Source organism: Dasypus novemcinctus, chromosome 13 (assembly GCF_030445035.2).
Source record: "Dasypus novemcinctus isolate mDasNov1 chromosome 13, mDasNov1.1.hap2, whole genome shotgun sequence".
Lineage (NCBI taxonomy): Eukaryota > Metazoa > Chordata > Mammalia > Cingulata > Dasypodidae > Dasypus > Dasypus novemcinctus.
The window spans coordinates 112,492,400-112,506,095 of NC_080685.1; the positions used below are offsets into that span (position 1 = coordinate 112,492,400).

Here is a 13,696-nt window from a genome sequence, read left to right on the forward strand (position 1 = left end):
GTTGGAGTTTAATGCTGGATCCCAGGGAAATAAACACATAGAGAAGCAGATATGTGAGGAAAGAGATGAGGCTCCACTAGACACAGCAAAGGCCCTGGGAAGAGAGACAAGCCATTCACCTGATAGTTCACAGCTGGCCTTGTGGAGAGAGCAGAGCAGTTGAGCCTGGAGAGAATCGAGCTGAGCCCTGGAAGAGAGAAAAGACTTATCTCAGCCTACAGCTCATATTGGAAGAAGCAGGGACCATGGAGCCATAAGAGGAAGAGGAACACTGAACCCTGGCAGACGTCAGCAGCCATCTTTCTCCAACATGTGGCAACAGACTTTGGAGAGGAAGTAACCTACACTTTATGGCCTGGTAACTAGGCTTCTACCCCTTTATAAAAGCCAACAGATTTCTGGTATTTTGCATCAGCACTCCTTTGGCTATCAGCAGAGTAGGAATAGAAAGGAAGTTTTGCAACCTGATAAAAAGGATTTGTGAAAAGTCATGTAATATATAGTAGTTATTCTTAATGGTGAAAGTCTGAATATTTGCCACCAGCATTAGTAAAAGGGCAAAGATGTCCACTAACTTAATTCAGTGTTAAACTAGAGATCCTAGGTAGTGCAATGTGGGCAAAAAAATAAAAACCCACACAAATTAACGTGGGAAAAAAAATAGAAACCCACAAAACATGGGGGGGGGGAAATGTGGGGAAATAAAAAACCCCACAAAAATGAAAGGCATACATATTTGAAAGGAAGAAGTAAAAGTGTCTTTATTTCACACAACTTGATCATTTAAGGAGAAAATTTTAAGGAATCTTCAAAACATTTATTAGAAATAGGTGAGTTTATCATGGCTGCCAGATACAAGGGCAATATATAAAAATCAATGCTATTTCTACATTCTATCAATGAACAATTGAAATAATTGGCAATTTATATTAACATCCAAAAACCATGAAATTTGAGATAGATTTAACAAACTACATGCAGACCTATGCACTGAAGGAGATATGTCATGTTCCTATATAGGAAGATTTAATACTGTCAAAAATCTATTGAAGATTCAGTGGAAAATTGTGATCATGTCACTTTCCCCCAAATTGATCTACAGATTAAATGCAATACCAATAAAAATTCCAGAAGGCTATTTTGTAGAAATTTAATTTTAATTTTTAAATTTATTTCTCTCCCCTTCTCCCCCCACCCCCCAGTTGTCTGCTCTCTGCGTCCATTCCCTGTGTGTTCCTCTGTGACCGCTTCTATCCTTTTCAGTGGCACAAGGAATCTGTGTTTTCTTTTTGTTGCATCGCCTTGCTGCATCAGCTCTCCGAGTGTGCGGCGCCATTCCTATGCAGGCTGCACTTTTTTTCACACTGGGCGGCTCTCCCCATGGGGCGCACTCCTCACGTGTGGGGCTCCCCCACGTGGGGGACACCCCTGCGTGGCATGGCACTCCCCACCCGAATCAGCACTGCGCATGGGCCAACTCCACGTGGGTCAAGGAGGCCCGGGGTTTGAACCGTGGACCTCCCATGTGGTAGGTGGACACCCTAACCACTGGGCCAAGTCCACTTCCCTTTTGTAGAAATTTAAATGGAAATGCAAAGGTCCTAGAAGAGACCAAAGCTTTTTAAAAAAATTTTTCTGAAGCTTTTGAGAGTAAGTTGTAAATATTACATTTTTATTATTTTAAAAATATTGACGTATACCACGCAGACATGAACATACATCAACAATAAGTGTACAGTAAAAGTTGTGAACTTACAAAACAAATATGTATGACATTGTACAGGGGTCCCAAACATCATTATTAATGAGCAAGCTAAGGAGGAAGTTAAAAAAAAATCCCATTTGCAATAGCAACTAAAAGAATCAAATATTTAGGAATATACCAAAAGGCGTTTGAAAAAGAAGATTTACCCATTTCAGAGTTACTATAAAGCAATACTACTCAAATAATGTGATATTGGCATAAGAGACATATAGATTAATGCAACAGAATAGAGTCCAGGAACAGACCCACACATATATTCAACTGATTTTTGCAAAAGGTGTCAAGGCAATTCAGTGTTGAAACGATAGTTTTTTAAAATGATGCTGGAATGACTGGTTACATGTATTGAAATTTTTAACTTTGTTATCTTACTCCATACACAAAATTTAACAAAGTGGATCACAGACCTAAATATTAAAGCTAAAACATGAAGCATAGGAGAAATTTTTCACAATCTTATAAATAAAATTAGAATAAACTGGACATCATTGAAATTAAAAACTGCTGCTTTTCAACAGATTTCACTAAGAAAATGAAAAGGGACTTCATGTAGAATGAGAAAAACCTTTGCAATATGTATATCTAAAAAAAATTTATCCAGAATATATAAAGAACTCTTACAAGTCGAAATTAAGACAACCTAATAAAAATGGGAAACATTTTTGAACAGACTTTTCACAAAAGAAGATGGCCAATAGGTACAAAATAAGCCAAACATCATAGTCATATGTGGAATGCAAATTAAAATTACAACGAGATCCTGCTACACATTCATTGAAATGGCTAAAATTAAAAAGACTGACAACACCAAGTGCTTACAAGAATGTGGAGGAATTAGAACTCTTACATTGCTGGTCAGAATGCAAAATGGTACGGTTACTTTGGAAAACTGGTAATTTCTTGTAACATTAAATGTTCACGTACTGTTTGACCCAGCAGTCTCACTCCTCATTATCTACCCACAAGAAATAGAAAACAAGTCCACCTGAAGACTTATACCTGAATAGTCATAGAAGCTTTACTTAAAATTGAAAAAACCTGGAAACAACCAAAATGTCTGTCAATAGCTGAGTGGATTAAAAAAAAAATTGGTATATTATTCATCAGAATACTATTCAGCATTAAAAAGGAATAAATTCCTGCCACATGCAACACTTGAATAAATCTCAATAAACATGCTGAGCAGAAAAGCCAGACACAAAGGAGTACCTACTATATGATTCTGTAGATGAAATCTGACAAAGACAAATTTAATCTATAGCAACAACAAGCACATACGTGGTTTTCTGAGGCCAGAAAAGGGAGGAGACTGTTTAGGATAGGGTAAAAGGAATTTTGGGAGCTCAATGGAAATTTTCTTTATTTTTATTATAATGGTAATTACACAGGTATAAATGTTACTTTGTAAGCCTATAGATGCCATAGATAGTGTGATTCCTCTGATGAATCTGGGAAAAGTCCATTGAAAACCTTCTGGAAGCCGTTAAGAACATTCATAATTCATGGGAGGAGATCAACATTCACAGGAGTTTGGAAGAAGTTCAGTGGAGCCTGAAGATGTGACTTAAAATTCATCAAGATGTACAATTAACATTTTTGTATGTAAATTATGTTTCAATGCAATTGATATAAAACACACATGCACACAAACACACACCTAGCTCTACGATTTACTATTTGAAATATCTTTGTTAATATCTTTATCCTTTGTGTACTTCAGTTTTCTCATTTATAAAATGGGGAATGCTATTAGTATCTAATGTATTGGGGTTGTGAGAATTGAATGAGTTAATTATTGCAAAGCCCTTAAACAGTACCTGGCACATAGCGAGCACTGTATATATGTTAGTTACTGTGAACCACATTTTATAGTTAGAAAAATCATGATTTTTAGTTCTAGGAAGTTGTTGCTGAGTTATTTTTTTAGGAACCTGTTTTGAAAGTTCTGCTCATTCATCCTGTTTCTGACTGCTGAATGCCCCAGGTGTGGTTTTATAGCCTGAGGTTTTGGTAGCCTCCCTTTATCTGATAAGGAAATTCCCTTCTATTCCTAGGTTCATAAGAGTTTTAATCAAAAATGAATTCTATCAAATGCTTAGTATACAACTATTGAGATAATCATGGATTTGTTTTCCTTTCATTTTTAATGTGTGGGTATTGCTTTAATTAATTTTCTTATGTTAATCTCATATCCGGATTGATAGATTTAGCTTGACAGCAAGCACACATTATTTTTAAGATTTTTAAGATGTTTACATTTATGTTTGTAAGAGATTGGTCTATGCTTTTCATTTAGCATCCTTGTCTGGTATTCAAATTAATGTACTATTAGTGTCATAAAATAGGTTTGAGTATATTTCATGTTTTCTTTGCTTTCTTTGTGATATGGATATGTTATTTTAAAATGTTTTTTTGGAGTTTGGATGGGTTTGGGGGTTGGAGTCAAGATAGATATGTTTACACAGTCTTGATCACTTTATCACTCTTGGTCATTCTTAATACACTTACTATGCACAAGGCACTGTTATAAGCCCTTTATGGCTATGAGTTTATTAAAGTTACCTACTTAAGTTCAGACAGTTAGTAAGTACTGGAGCTAAGATTCAAGCACAAGTCTCTGATTTTAAAGCTTGTTCATATAAACTCTCTAATGAAAGAGTATATGCAAGTGTTCACACACATACACACACAGCGTAATAAAATTACTGATATGTTAACAGTGGTTACCTCTGGGTGATGGAATAATAGGTGACTTCCAGTTTTATAAACTTTTTGTATTTCATGAGCATCTTTTACTTTTATCGTCAAATAAAGTGTTTGAAAAATTAAAGAGACCTCCTCAGACAATTAATTCAAGTCTGTCACAACTAAAAATTGAACTGACTTTGATTCTAAAATTATGCAGGAATATTAAGAGTTCTTGAAGAAAAATAAGGAAAATATGATAAAATTATAATTAAGTATAGAAATAAAGTTACCTTGAAAACTTTATGGAATGATATATATACACTTCTGAAAATGTGAATGTTATTCATAGACCTATAATGAATGGAAAGGGAGAACATACCCAGGTGGGAAGAAATGAGATTTGGAATCCAGTTGGGCTTGAATCATAGCTTTGTAACTTGCTAAGTTTCTGATCTTGACTAATTAATCCTTTTGAGACTGAGTTTCTTCCTATGCAGACTAGGAATAATAAAACCTAATTAGCAAACATACTAGATAGAAGATTAAAGTGAGATCATGGATGTAAAGAGCTTAGTACTTAAATGCTCAAAATGGTAACAATTATGCACTATCCACACTTGGAAACAAACAAAATTATTCATAATAGTAATTCTTTTATGTCTTAGTAGCATTTTTAAAATGTGGGGACACATTCAAATTCCTTCTGTTAACAATAGAAGGATTTGGTCATGTTAATGCCCCAGTATTTAAATAATACTTAGAATTTAGTCTATATGATGACTTCTTTCTTTTTCTGAAATTATAGTCATGAAAGTTAATCAGATGAAATGAGTAATTAGTCTTATAATATTGGAAAAATTTCACTATATAATTATAATTGAGATGTCAATGATTTCAGGCTGTAGAATCATCATTGAGAAAGCTGGAATGTGAACCCACTGAAGTAGAAGAATTTGTGGAACATTTTACTTTTTTGGATCAGATTTCCTCTATGATACCTGATTTTGAGAAAGAGTTCTTAACAGTTTCTCAGCTATGTTCTCTTGTAAAGTATTACCAGGTCTATATTTCAGAAGAGCAACTTGCCTTATTTAAAATCCTTGTTTTCAAGTTTAGTCAACTAAAAACAGCTATGAAGTTAAGCAAAACAAATAAAGATGCTGCTGTTGCTAAATTCAAAGAAAATTTGGAAGCATATATCTCTGGTCTATGGGTTGATACTATTAACTTAAAGTCCAAAGTAAGTTTGTTTTTTTGTTTTGTGTTTGTGTATGTGTTTCATTAAAACTTAACTTGATCTTAGTCTCATATAAACATAGGTATTTAAGTATTTGCTTTCTGTAGAATCTTGAATAAATAATTTAATCCAAGGATTCTTAACGTGGGATTTACAGACAGAATTCTGGTGATTTATAAACTTGAATGGAAAATAAAATTACATCTCTATTTCCCCTAAGAATTTTCTTCAATTATGAGAGAATGTAGGCAACAAACCAAAGCAGAGCCTCTGACTTTTTCCAGAGTCTTCAACAGACTGTCAAAGGGACCCATGGCATTAAAAAGGCTAAAAAAAACCCTGAAATCTTTCTGGGCCTTATATCGGGCCAAATGGTAATGATAGTTCCAAATTTATTCACTTATCTTGAGCAAAGTGAAAATAAATATCTAACATTTATTGAGCCTTTACATGTGTCTGGAACTATGCTGGGTACTTTACAGGGATTACAATATTTCCCCCTTTAGCAGCATGAAAAAACTGAGATTTAGAGAGATTAACTTGGCTAAGATCACATAGCTAGTAAGAACCAGAGTTCCAGAAGCCTTCCTTTTCACTACTGCTTTATCCTCACCACCATTACAAATTATTATATTCAATCAACATATTTTAAGTACCTACTATGTATTATGCACAGTTATTTTTACTGCAATTATTTTCTCAATATCTCCATCTATACATGGGTTCACACTGTTTCACACAAAAATAGTGAAAACGAAAATAGTCATATGAAAATATTTGATGCATATATCTGATTGTTGTAATACTACTAGAAAATTACATATAAATCCTTACAAAAGTTTATAGCTTACGCTAAGTGTATTAGGTTGGGTTTCCAGGACATTGACTTTGAAATGGATTTCTATGTCCAGGGAGCCTATTTGAGTGCTTTTGGCAATAACGTATGTCAGAAACTGAAGATTCACGGCTGGACAGAGAGAAATGTTGAACTGTAGTGTCATTGCCACAAAGGATTATGTTGATCTCATGGGGAGCTCTAGAACTGGGGTGACCTCGCATAGTTAGCTCTAATTAATTTCTCTACCATAGACCTGCAGAGGGGCTGTAATCTTGGGTGATTTAGCTCCCTTGGACAAGGGCAATTCCTGGAGGGACTCAGATGGACAGAATAATCAGGCAGCATTCTCAGCAGCTGGGGGAATGAGTTTCTTGATCTTGAGGCAGGAAGATCTTCACCCACAGCAGGCTGCCTGTTATGCCCCTTGGATCCATTTGGTTTGTGTAAGGTACCCATCTTGGAACAACTCCAGGATTATTGCAAGTCTTTTTTTCCTGGGAAGACTTGCTAGAGAAAAATTAGTGGATCTAACTATAGCGCCTGTTGTTGCCACAGTGTTTTGATTCATAGAATGCAGAGTTGCAGAGAGAAACACAAATTCCCCAAGTGGGTCACTCCTACTTCCATCCATTGGTTTCTAAATCTAAGTACTCTATTTATTTAGGACAAAGCACTGAAAAAAAAAGGTTCACTCATTTTGGGTGTATATTTCATGTCCTTAAAGATGGAGTCCCATTCTTACAGGGTTTTTTTTTTTCCAAGTTGATGCTTCAGATTTACCTTCAGCTGATCATTCCATTGTCTATTAGGTTGGCAGATTTTGGACAGTGTGATATGTGATAAGAGCAGTGATCCCATGGTCATATATCAATGGTTGTACCTCTTTTAATATAAAGTGAGTCCCTTAGTCCAATGTGATAATATATATGAGATTGTATGTGGATGGATCAAAAACTGTAAGCCCTTAGATATTAGTACCAGCTGAAGCTCTGAAAGCAAGAAAGCCAAACCATATCTGGAATATGTGTCATCTCCAGTCTGCATGAATTGCTGCACCTTCCATGGTGGAAGGGATCCAATGTAATCAACTTGCAACAAATAATGGATTAGTATCATTGAAGGATGGTGCTACGTCAGGGCTCAAGGCTGATCTCTGTTGCTGACAGGTTTACCATTCACAGCAACACTACCTAGGTCATTGTCAATCAATGGGAGCCATGCTGTAGGAGACCTGAAGCTCATATAGTTTGAGTAGCCTTCTTTATGAAAAAGAATGCAAAATTAGAACCCAAAGTGAATATTTCTCTGAGAAAAATTACAATAAATTATAAGTTTATAAAAACAGAAATATACCACAAAATTTCCTCCCAAAATGGCATAATATTTTAAATTAATTGCCTAATATATCTCTTAACAACTTCTTTCCTAAATTTTTGGCTACATATTCTTACATTGCTTTTTCTTATAGCAAGGATTTTATTATGTCTTACATGGAAGAGAAATATAATCCAGTCTTTCTTTTAACCTGGTTGATAGAAATTTATTTTTTAATATTGATAATTTAGGAAAGTTGCTTTCATCTTCATAATTTATTGACATTATCATGTAAATTTTTAGGATTGTTGTCAACTTGGAAAACTAATTTCTTTCATGTAGGAGCAGTAAGATTTCAGGGCATTTAAAGTTTTCTTATGTGGTGACTAAGTTTAAATACTTTTTGACTTGATATTCATTGTCACAATTCTCATTTTATGAGCATGTGTGAGGTTTGTCCATTTTTTAATTGTATTGCTTGTCTTTTGTTGTAGAAGTTTTTATTTTCTAGATATTAAACCCTTATCAGATGTATGGATTCTAAATATTTTGTCCCATTCTATAGGTTGTCTTTTCACTTTCTTGATAATGTACTTTGGTGCACAAAAGTTTTTAATTTTGATGAAATCCAGTTTATCTAAAGTTTCTGTTTTTGCTTGTGCTTTTGATGTAAAGACTAAGAACCTGTTACCTACTACAATGTCCTGAACATATTCCCCCATGTTTTCTTCAAAGTGTTTTATGATTTTATATCTTATATTTAGGTCAGTGATCCATTGTTTTATTTTTGTATTTGATGTGTGTTAAAAACCCAACTTAATTCTTTCACATGTGTAAATATGGTTGTCTCAGCACCATTTGTTGAAGAGATTATTCTTTCCTGATTGAATGGTCTTGGCACCCTTGGTAAAATCAATTAGCCTTAGATATATAGGTTTATTTCTGGACTCTTAATTCTCCACCTTTGGTCTATATGTCTATATGTCTGTCCTTACTATTTTGAAAATGTCTTCCATACTATTTTGATTACTGTAGCTTTATAGTAAGTTTTGAAATCGGAAAGCATGAGTCCTTCAACTTTGTCCTTTTTGGGAAATTTTCAGCCATTATTTCTTCAAATAGTCTTTCTACCCCTTTCCTCTTTTTCTTCTCCTGGGAGAAGCTTATATTGCTTCATAAGCTTATATTGGTATGCTTCAAGGCATTCCACAGGTTCCTCATGCTCTGTCCACTTTTCTTCTTTTTTCTTTCTGATGCTCAGACTGTATAATTTCAGTTGTCCTATCTTCAGTTTCATTGATTCTTCTGCCAGCTCAAGTCTGCTATTGAAACTGTAGGAAAATTTTCATTTCTGTGATTGTAATTTTCCCTTCTGGTATTTGTTTGGTTTCTTTTTATAATTTCACTTTTTAATTGATATTCTCATTTTGTTCATATATTATTTTCATGATTTTCTTTAGTTCTTTGTCTGTGTTTTCCTTTAGCTTTTGAGCATCTTTAGAATACTTTTTCTAACATCTTTGTCTGGCAAGTCCAATATCTGAGCTTCTTGAATGTCAGAACCTTAACAATAACATCAACAATAAAACAACAATAAAAAGTTTAAAGTCAATACCTTTCTCAGTCTTTGCAGATTGGTTCTTTGCTGGTACTCTACTGTAGCAATTAGCTAGACTATCAGTGAGCTTAAAGAACCAGCTGAGGTGAAAGCATAACGTCCTCTTAGGTCTTTTCCCAACACGCATCCTGCCCAGGGAGTTGTGTGACCTTATAAATTCTCCTGTATACCTGGATACTGTGAATGTCCCATTATCCATGGGAAATTCATAGCCTTTCCTCCTGGCCCCAGGCACTATATCGAACATCTCACCTCTTGCACCGGGCAGCTGTGGTGTGGTTGCTTTCTGACGGTGTTTTAGTGGCCTTGCCATCCACTTCTATGTCCTGAGTAAGTTCTGGGACAGACATCACAGAGGCGGGCATCTTGGATTAGTCATTAGATGCCCCCAGGCAGATTGGAACAGACATACATGTACCCCAGCATTCAAATAAGGGTTCCTTTCTTCCTTTGGAACCAGGGACCAGAAACTCATTCTAGAATATAAACTGGGATCATGACTGGCTGGGGAAGTAGTGGGGGAAGGGCTGGTAAAGGTGCCGCAGGCTTTTCCTACAATTTTAATTGCCTTTTTCTTAATTCAGCATTCGCTTAGTTACTGTAACCCACCATTTGACTTTTCCAGAGTTCTGAGAAAGTTGGTTCTGCTTGTTTCTTATTATTTTTCAGTGTTTCTATGGGGGCTGGAATTTTGAAGCTTCTTACTCTGCCATCTTGCTGATGATATGTTCAACCACTTTTAATAAACAACTGCTATGTACATTTTACTGAGTAGGTTCTATGAGGTGTACCAGAGAAGAAGAAACTATATTTAATCTTAAGATGTTCATAATTTAGTAAGGGATAAGCCAGGGGAAACTTTGCTCATATCCCTAGTTTGTAGATCAATGTTGAAAATTTTCACAATTTGATATGGCATAGTAAAACTCTAAGATAAGGCTTCATGTGATCAGTGTCATAAAAGCAATACAAAATTCAGCAGGATCAGAAAAACAGAATAGAAGTATGTTTTGGAGTCAGGCTGGTGTAAGACCATACCCTGAACTGCCACTTACTATCAGATCATGGTCAATTGTTTTATAACCTCAGATCCTTGGAAAATTGTGAGTAATATTATCAGTCTTTCAAATTTATTTTATGGATCTAAGAAGTAAAGTAATATGTTTAAAACACTTACTGCAGTGCCTGAGATAGAGAATATACATAATATATTATAGATATGATGGTAATAATAAAGTTAATAATCACAAATAGTTATCAACTAAGGACAGAATTTTTAGATGATGATTGTAAATAATATTTGTTAAGGCTTAGACTGTGTACCTAAGTGCTTTAACTGTCAGAAAAAAGATGTTTCAGTTCTGAACATTTTTGTCTCTTGGAATGTTTTATTATTATTTTTTAGATAAGAGCTCCTGTTCTGTTATGTACTTCTACTCGAGTATCAACAGCAATGGAAATGATCCGGACTTTCTCAGAGGAAGCTGCAAGTTTAGTTAACAAAGTTAAAACATATTCAAACTATCAGGATCGTCTTGATGACTCCCAAACTAGTATTCAGTCTGTTAATATGGAAGAAACTACTCAGATTATACTTTCAGAGATATCTGAAATTGAAAGTGACTTAACTTTGAGGAAAATATTATGGGAAGCTCAAGAAGAATGGGGAACACTCTTCTGGGAATGGAAGAGGAGTTCTATTCACCGTATTAATATAGAATCCATACAGAAAAATGTTGCAAAATGGATGCACATAATCTTTATATTAGAAAAAGGTAAAAGTATTTTTCTCAAGTTTTCCTACCCAGAATTAGACATAAAATGGCCTCTGGACCAGGAAAATTATGTCCTTTGCCTAGTTTCTTCATCTCTTCCCATGTGCTGACTATTATGGCTAGAACGATAGTTTAGGTGTGTAGGTAGGAATTGTTTACTGAGGCAAGAAAGAGATTAAAACTTTGTAGAAAAGTTAATAATTAACAAAAATTTTTGTATCCTTTAAAACTTGGTTCCCTGGTTTAGAACCCGGACACTGCACCCGGATTCTGGTTCTTCTTTTGATATTGGTCAAACATGTTTTTATGATAAAGGAAAAGTTGCAGTATCTGCACCTAAATCCCAACTATGTATGCCTATAGTGTGCTTTAAACCCTGAGGGGAACAGCTAAAAAGTAATTTTGAGAAATTTCCCTTATGCTAATCACCAAACTTAAAATCTTATGCCAGGCCCATCTCACCCTATATAGCATGCCTGCACTCAAATCTTGAGTGTGTATTCTCGCTTTTTCTCACCTCTCAATAAACCTGAAAAAATAAAGTCTTAGGCCAATGCAAAGATGCTGTGTGAGCATTCTGTAACATAAGTCCAAAACCTCAGAGAGCCTTTTGAATATCTATGTGTGTACTTGTTGGTCTTTGTTACCTGTCTTGTCAGTGAAATTGGGAAACACTGTGGAAGCCAAACATTCCTAATATATCAAATTTTCCAAGATAGCTTGGCTTAGATAGTCTTGGGTCTTAATCTCCAGTCCTAACAACTATTTCTCTTTATTTTGATCCATAGTTTGTTCTTATACAAGTGAGGTTTACAAAATTCATTATATTATTGTTCTAATATGGACAATTACCTGATAAGCAACTATTTTATTAAATGGCAGATTTTAAAGAGCACCCCTAATAGTTTTCTGGTTAAAAACATGTTGAACATACTATAGACATACTGACTCATTTTATTTATAGGTTTACCTAAAAATGACGTGGTAACACATTTTAAGCAATCGGTGACAGATTTTAAACAAGGGCTACCTATCATCATAGCTCTGGGAAACCCCTGCCTCAAGCCAAGGCATTGGAAGTCTCTACAGGAGATTATTGGAAAGTCAGTTTCCCTTAATAAAGACTGTACAGTAGAAAATCTACTAGCTCTCAAGGTAAATACAAATAATCTAAGAAGCAACAACAACAAAAAACCATTGAAATACAAAAAGGACTAAATTAAGTAGGCAAGTAAATCTAGAAGGAATAGGAATTTGAAAAGGGAGATGTTTATAGAGTATCTGGGAAAGTAAGGACCCTATTACTAGATACTCATCCTTTACTGGGTTATTATCATAGCCTCCTAACTGATCTCTGTGCCAAACAGAATTCAGCAAGCTGTCTATATACATTCAGAGTATATGGATAAACGCCAACAACTGGGTTTATTCATGCCGACATGCTGAAAATCTAGCACAATTTCAAGGATATAGTAATTTTCAATGTCTCGAATAATTGGAATCAATCTTGAGCATGTTAGGTAAAAAGTGAGAATTAGGCACACTAAGTGTAGCTGCAAGCAATGAAAGTTAGGGTAGGTAAGTCTAGAGGGGAACAACTGGTGATCTCCATGGGGCTGGTGGCCTATAGTACCTCACAGGGTTCCAGTGTTCTAGCCATACATTTCTCACAGGAATGGGCATTGGAAAAAGAAGTCCCATGCAGTTTTTGGAGAATCCAAATTAATATAGTTTGACAAGAGAATAAAAACGAATGAGGTATTTAGCCACTGTAACCAGTGGGCAGAGAAAAATCTTCTTGAAGGTAAATTATGACTCAGAAGAATAATCAGGCAATTATCTGGTAATCTCTAGTGAATTGATCATCCTGTAGAAATTCTGACAACTTGTCCAGTGTAATGTAGATGTCTTGATGGACATGATTTGTTTCAGAAACTCTGCCTTCATGTACTAAAACAGTCATTTCTTTGGGTTGGTCCAGAGGTGGTGGTCATACTGCAAGACTATCCAGGACAGGTCAGATTATAAATTCATTTGTGATTCTATCAAATGTATAAATTATGATGTCAGACAGTTATATGACATCCTTTCTGTCCAAGATGTTATACAGGCTTTGATTCGATTATAATTGGAAGAGGTTGGTGATACTATGCAGAAGATGTACAGTATAATTTTCTGGTGGATCATTTTCACTTTAGAAAGCCACATGCTTTATAACAGAGGCAGGTAATTAATTATAGCTCCTCAGATTTATCTGAGACCTCTCCAGTATTACCAAGTAAATTGCAAGATCTGACTATTGGTCAGTCAGGTCCCAAATTTTGATCATAAAGAAGACTTGATAGAGCTAGAAATTCACTTGGCTAAAATTTTATCTTGTACATTTTCAGTGTCTAGATTTAATCTTCTAGCAATCTCAGAATGTCAACATTAGGTACAAAATTCTTTCTCCAACATAAAA

At 35.0% G+C, this 13,696-nt stretch overlaps 1 protein-coding gene across 1 annotated transcript in view; it reads left to right on the forward strand.

Annotated features, from left to right (window-relative positions):
• The window catches only part of DNAH14 (dynein axonemal heavy chain 14), a 499,447-nt gene that overhangs the window by 130,174 nt on the left and 355,577 nt on the right, over positions 1-13,696 (forward strand). The window contains exons 19-21 of the mRNA XM_058275282.1: positions 5,352-5,693; positions 10,866-11,235; positions 12,200-12,390. Of these exons, the coding sequence (XP_058131265.1) occupies positions 5,352-5,693; positions 10,866-11,235; positions 12,200-12,390 (903 nt within the window). The remainder of the gene's footprint in view (positions 1-5,351; positions 5,694-10,865; positions 11,236-12,199; positions 12,391-13,696) is intronic.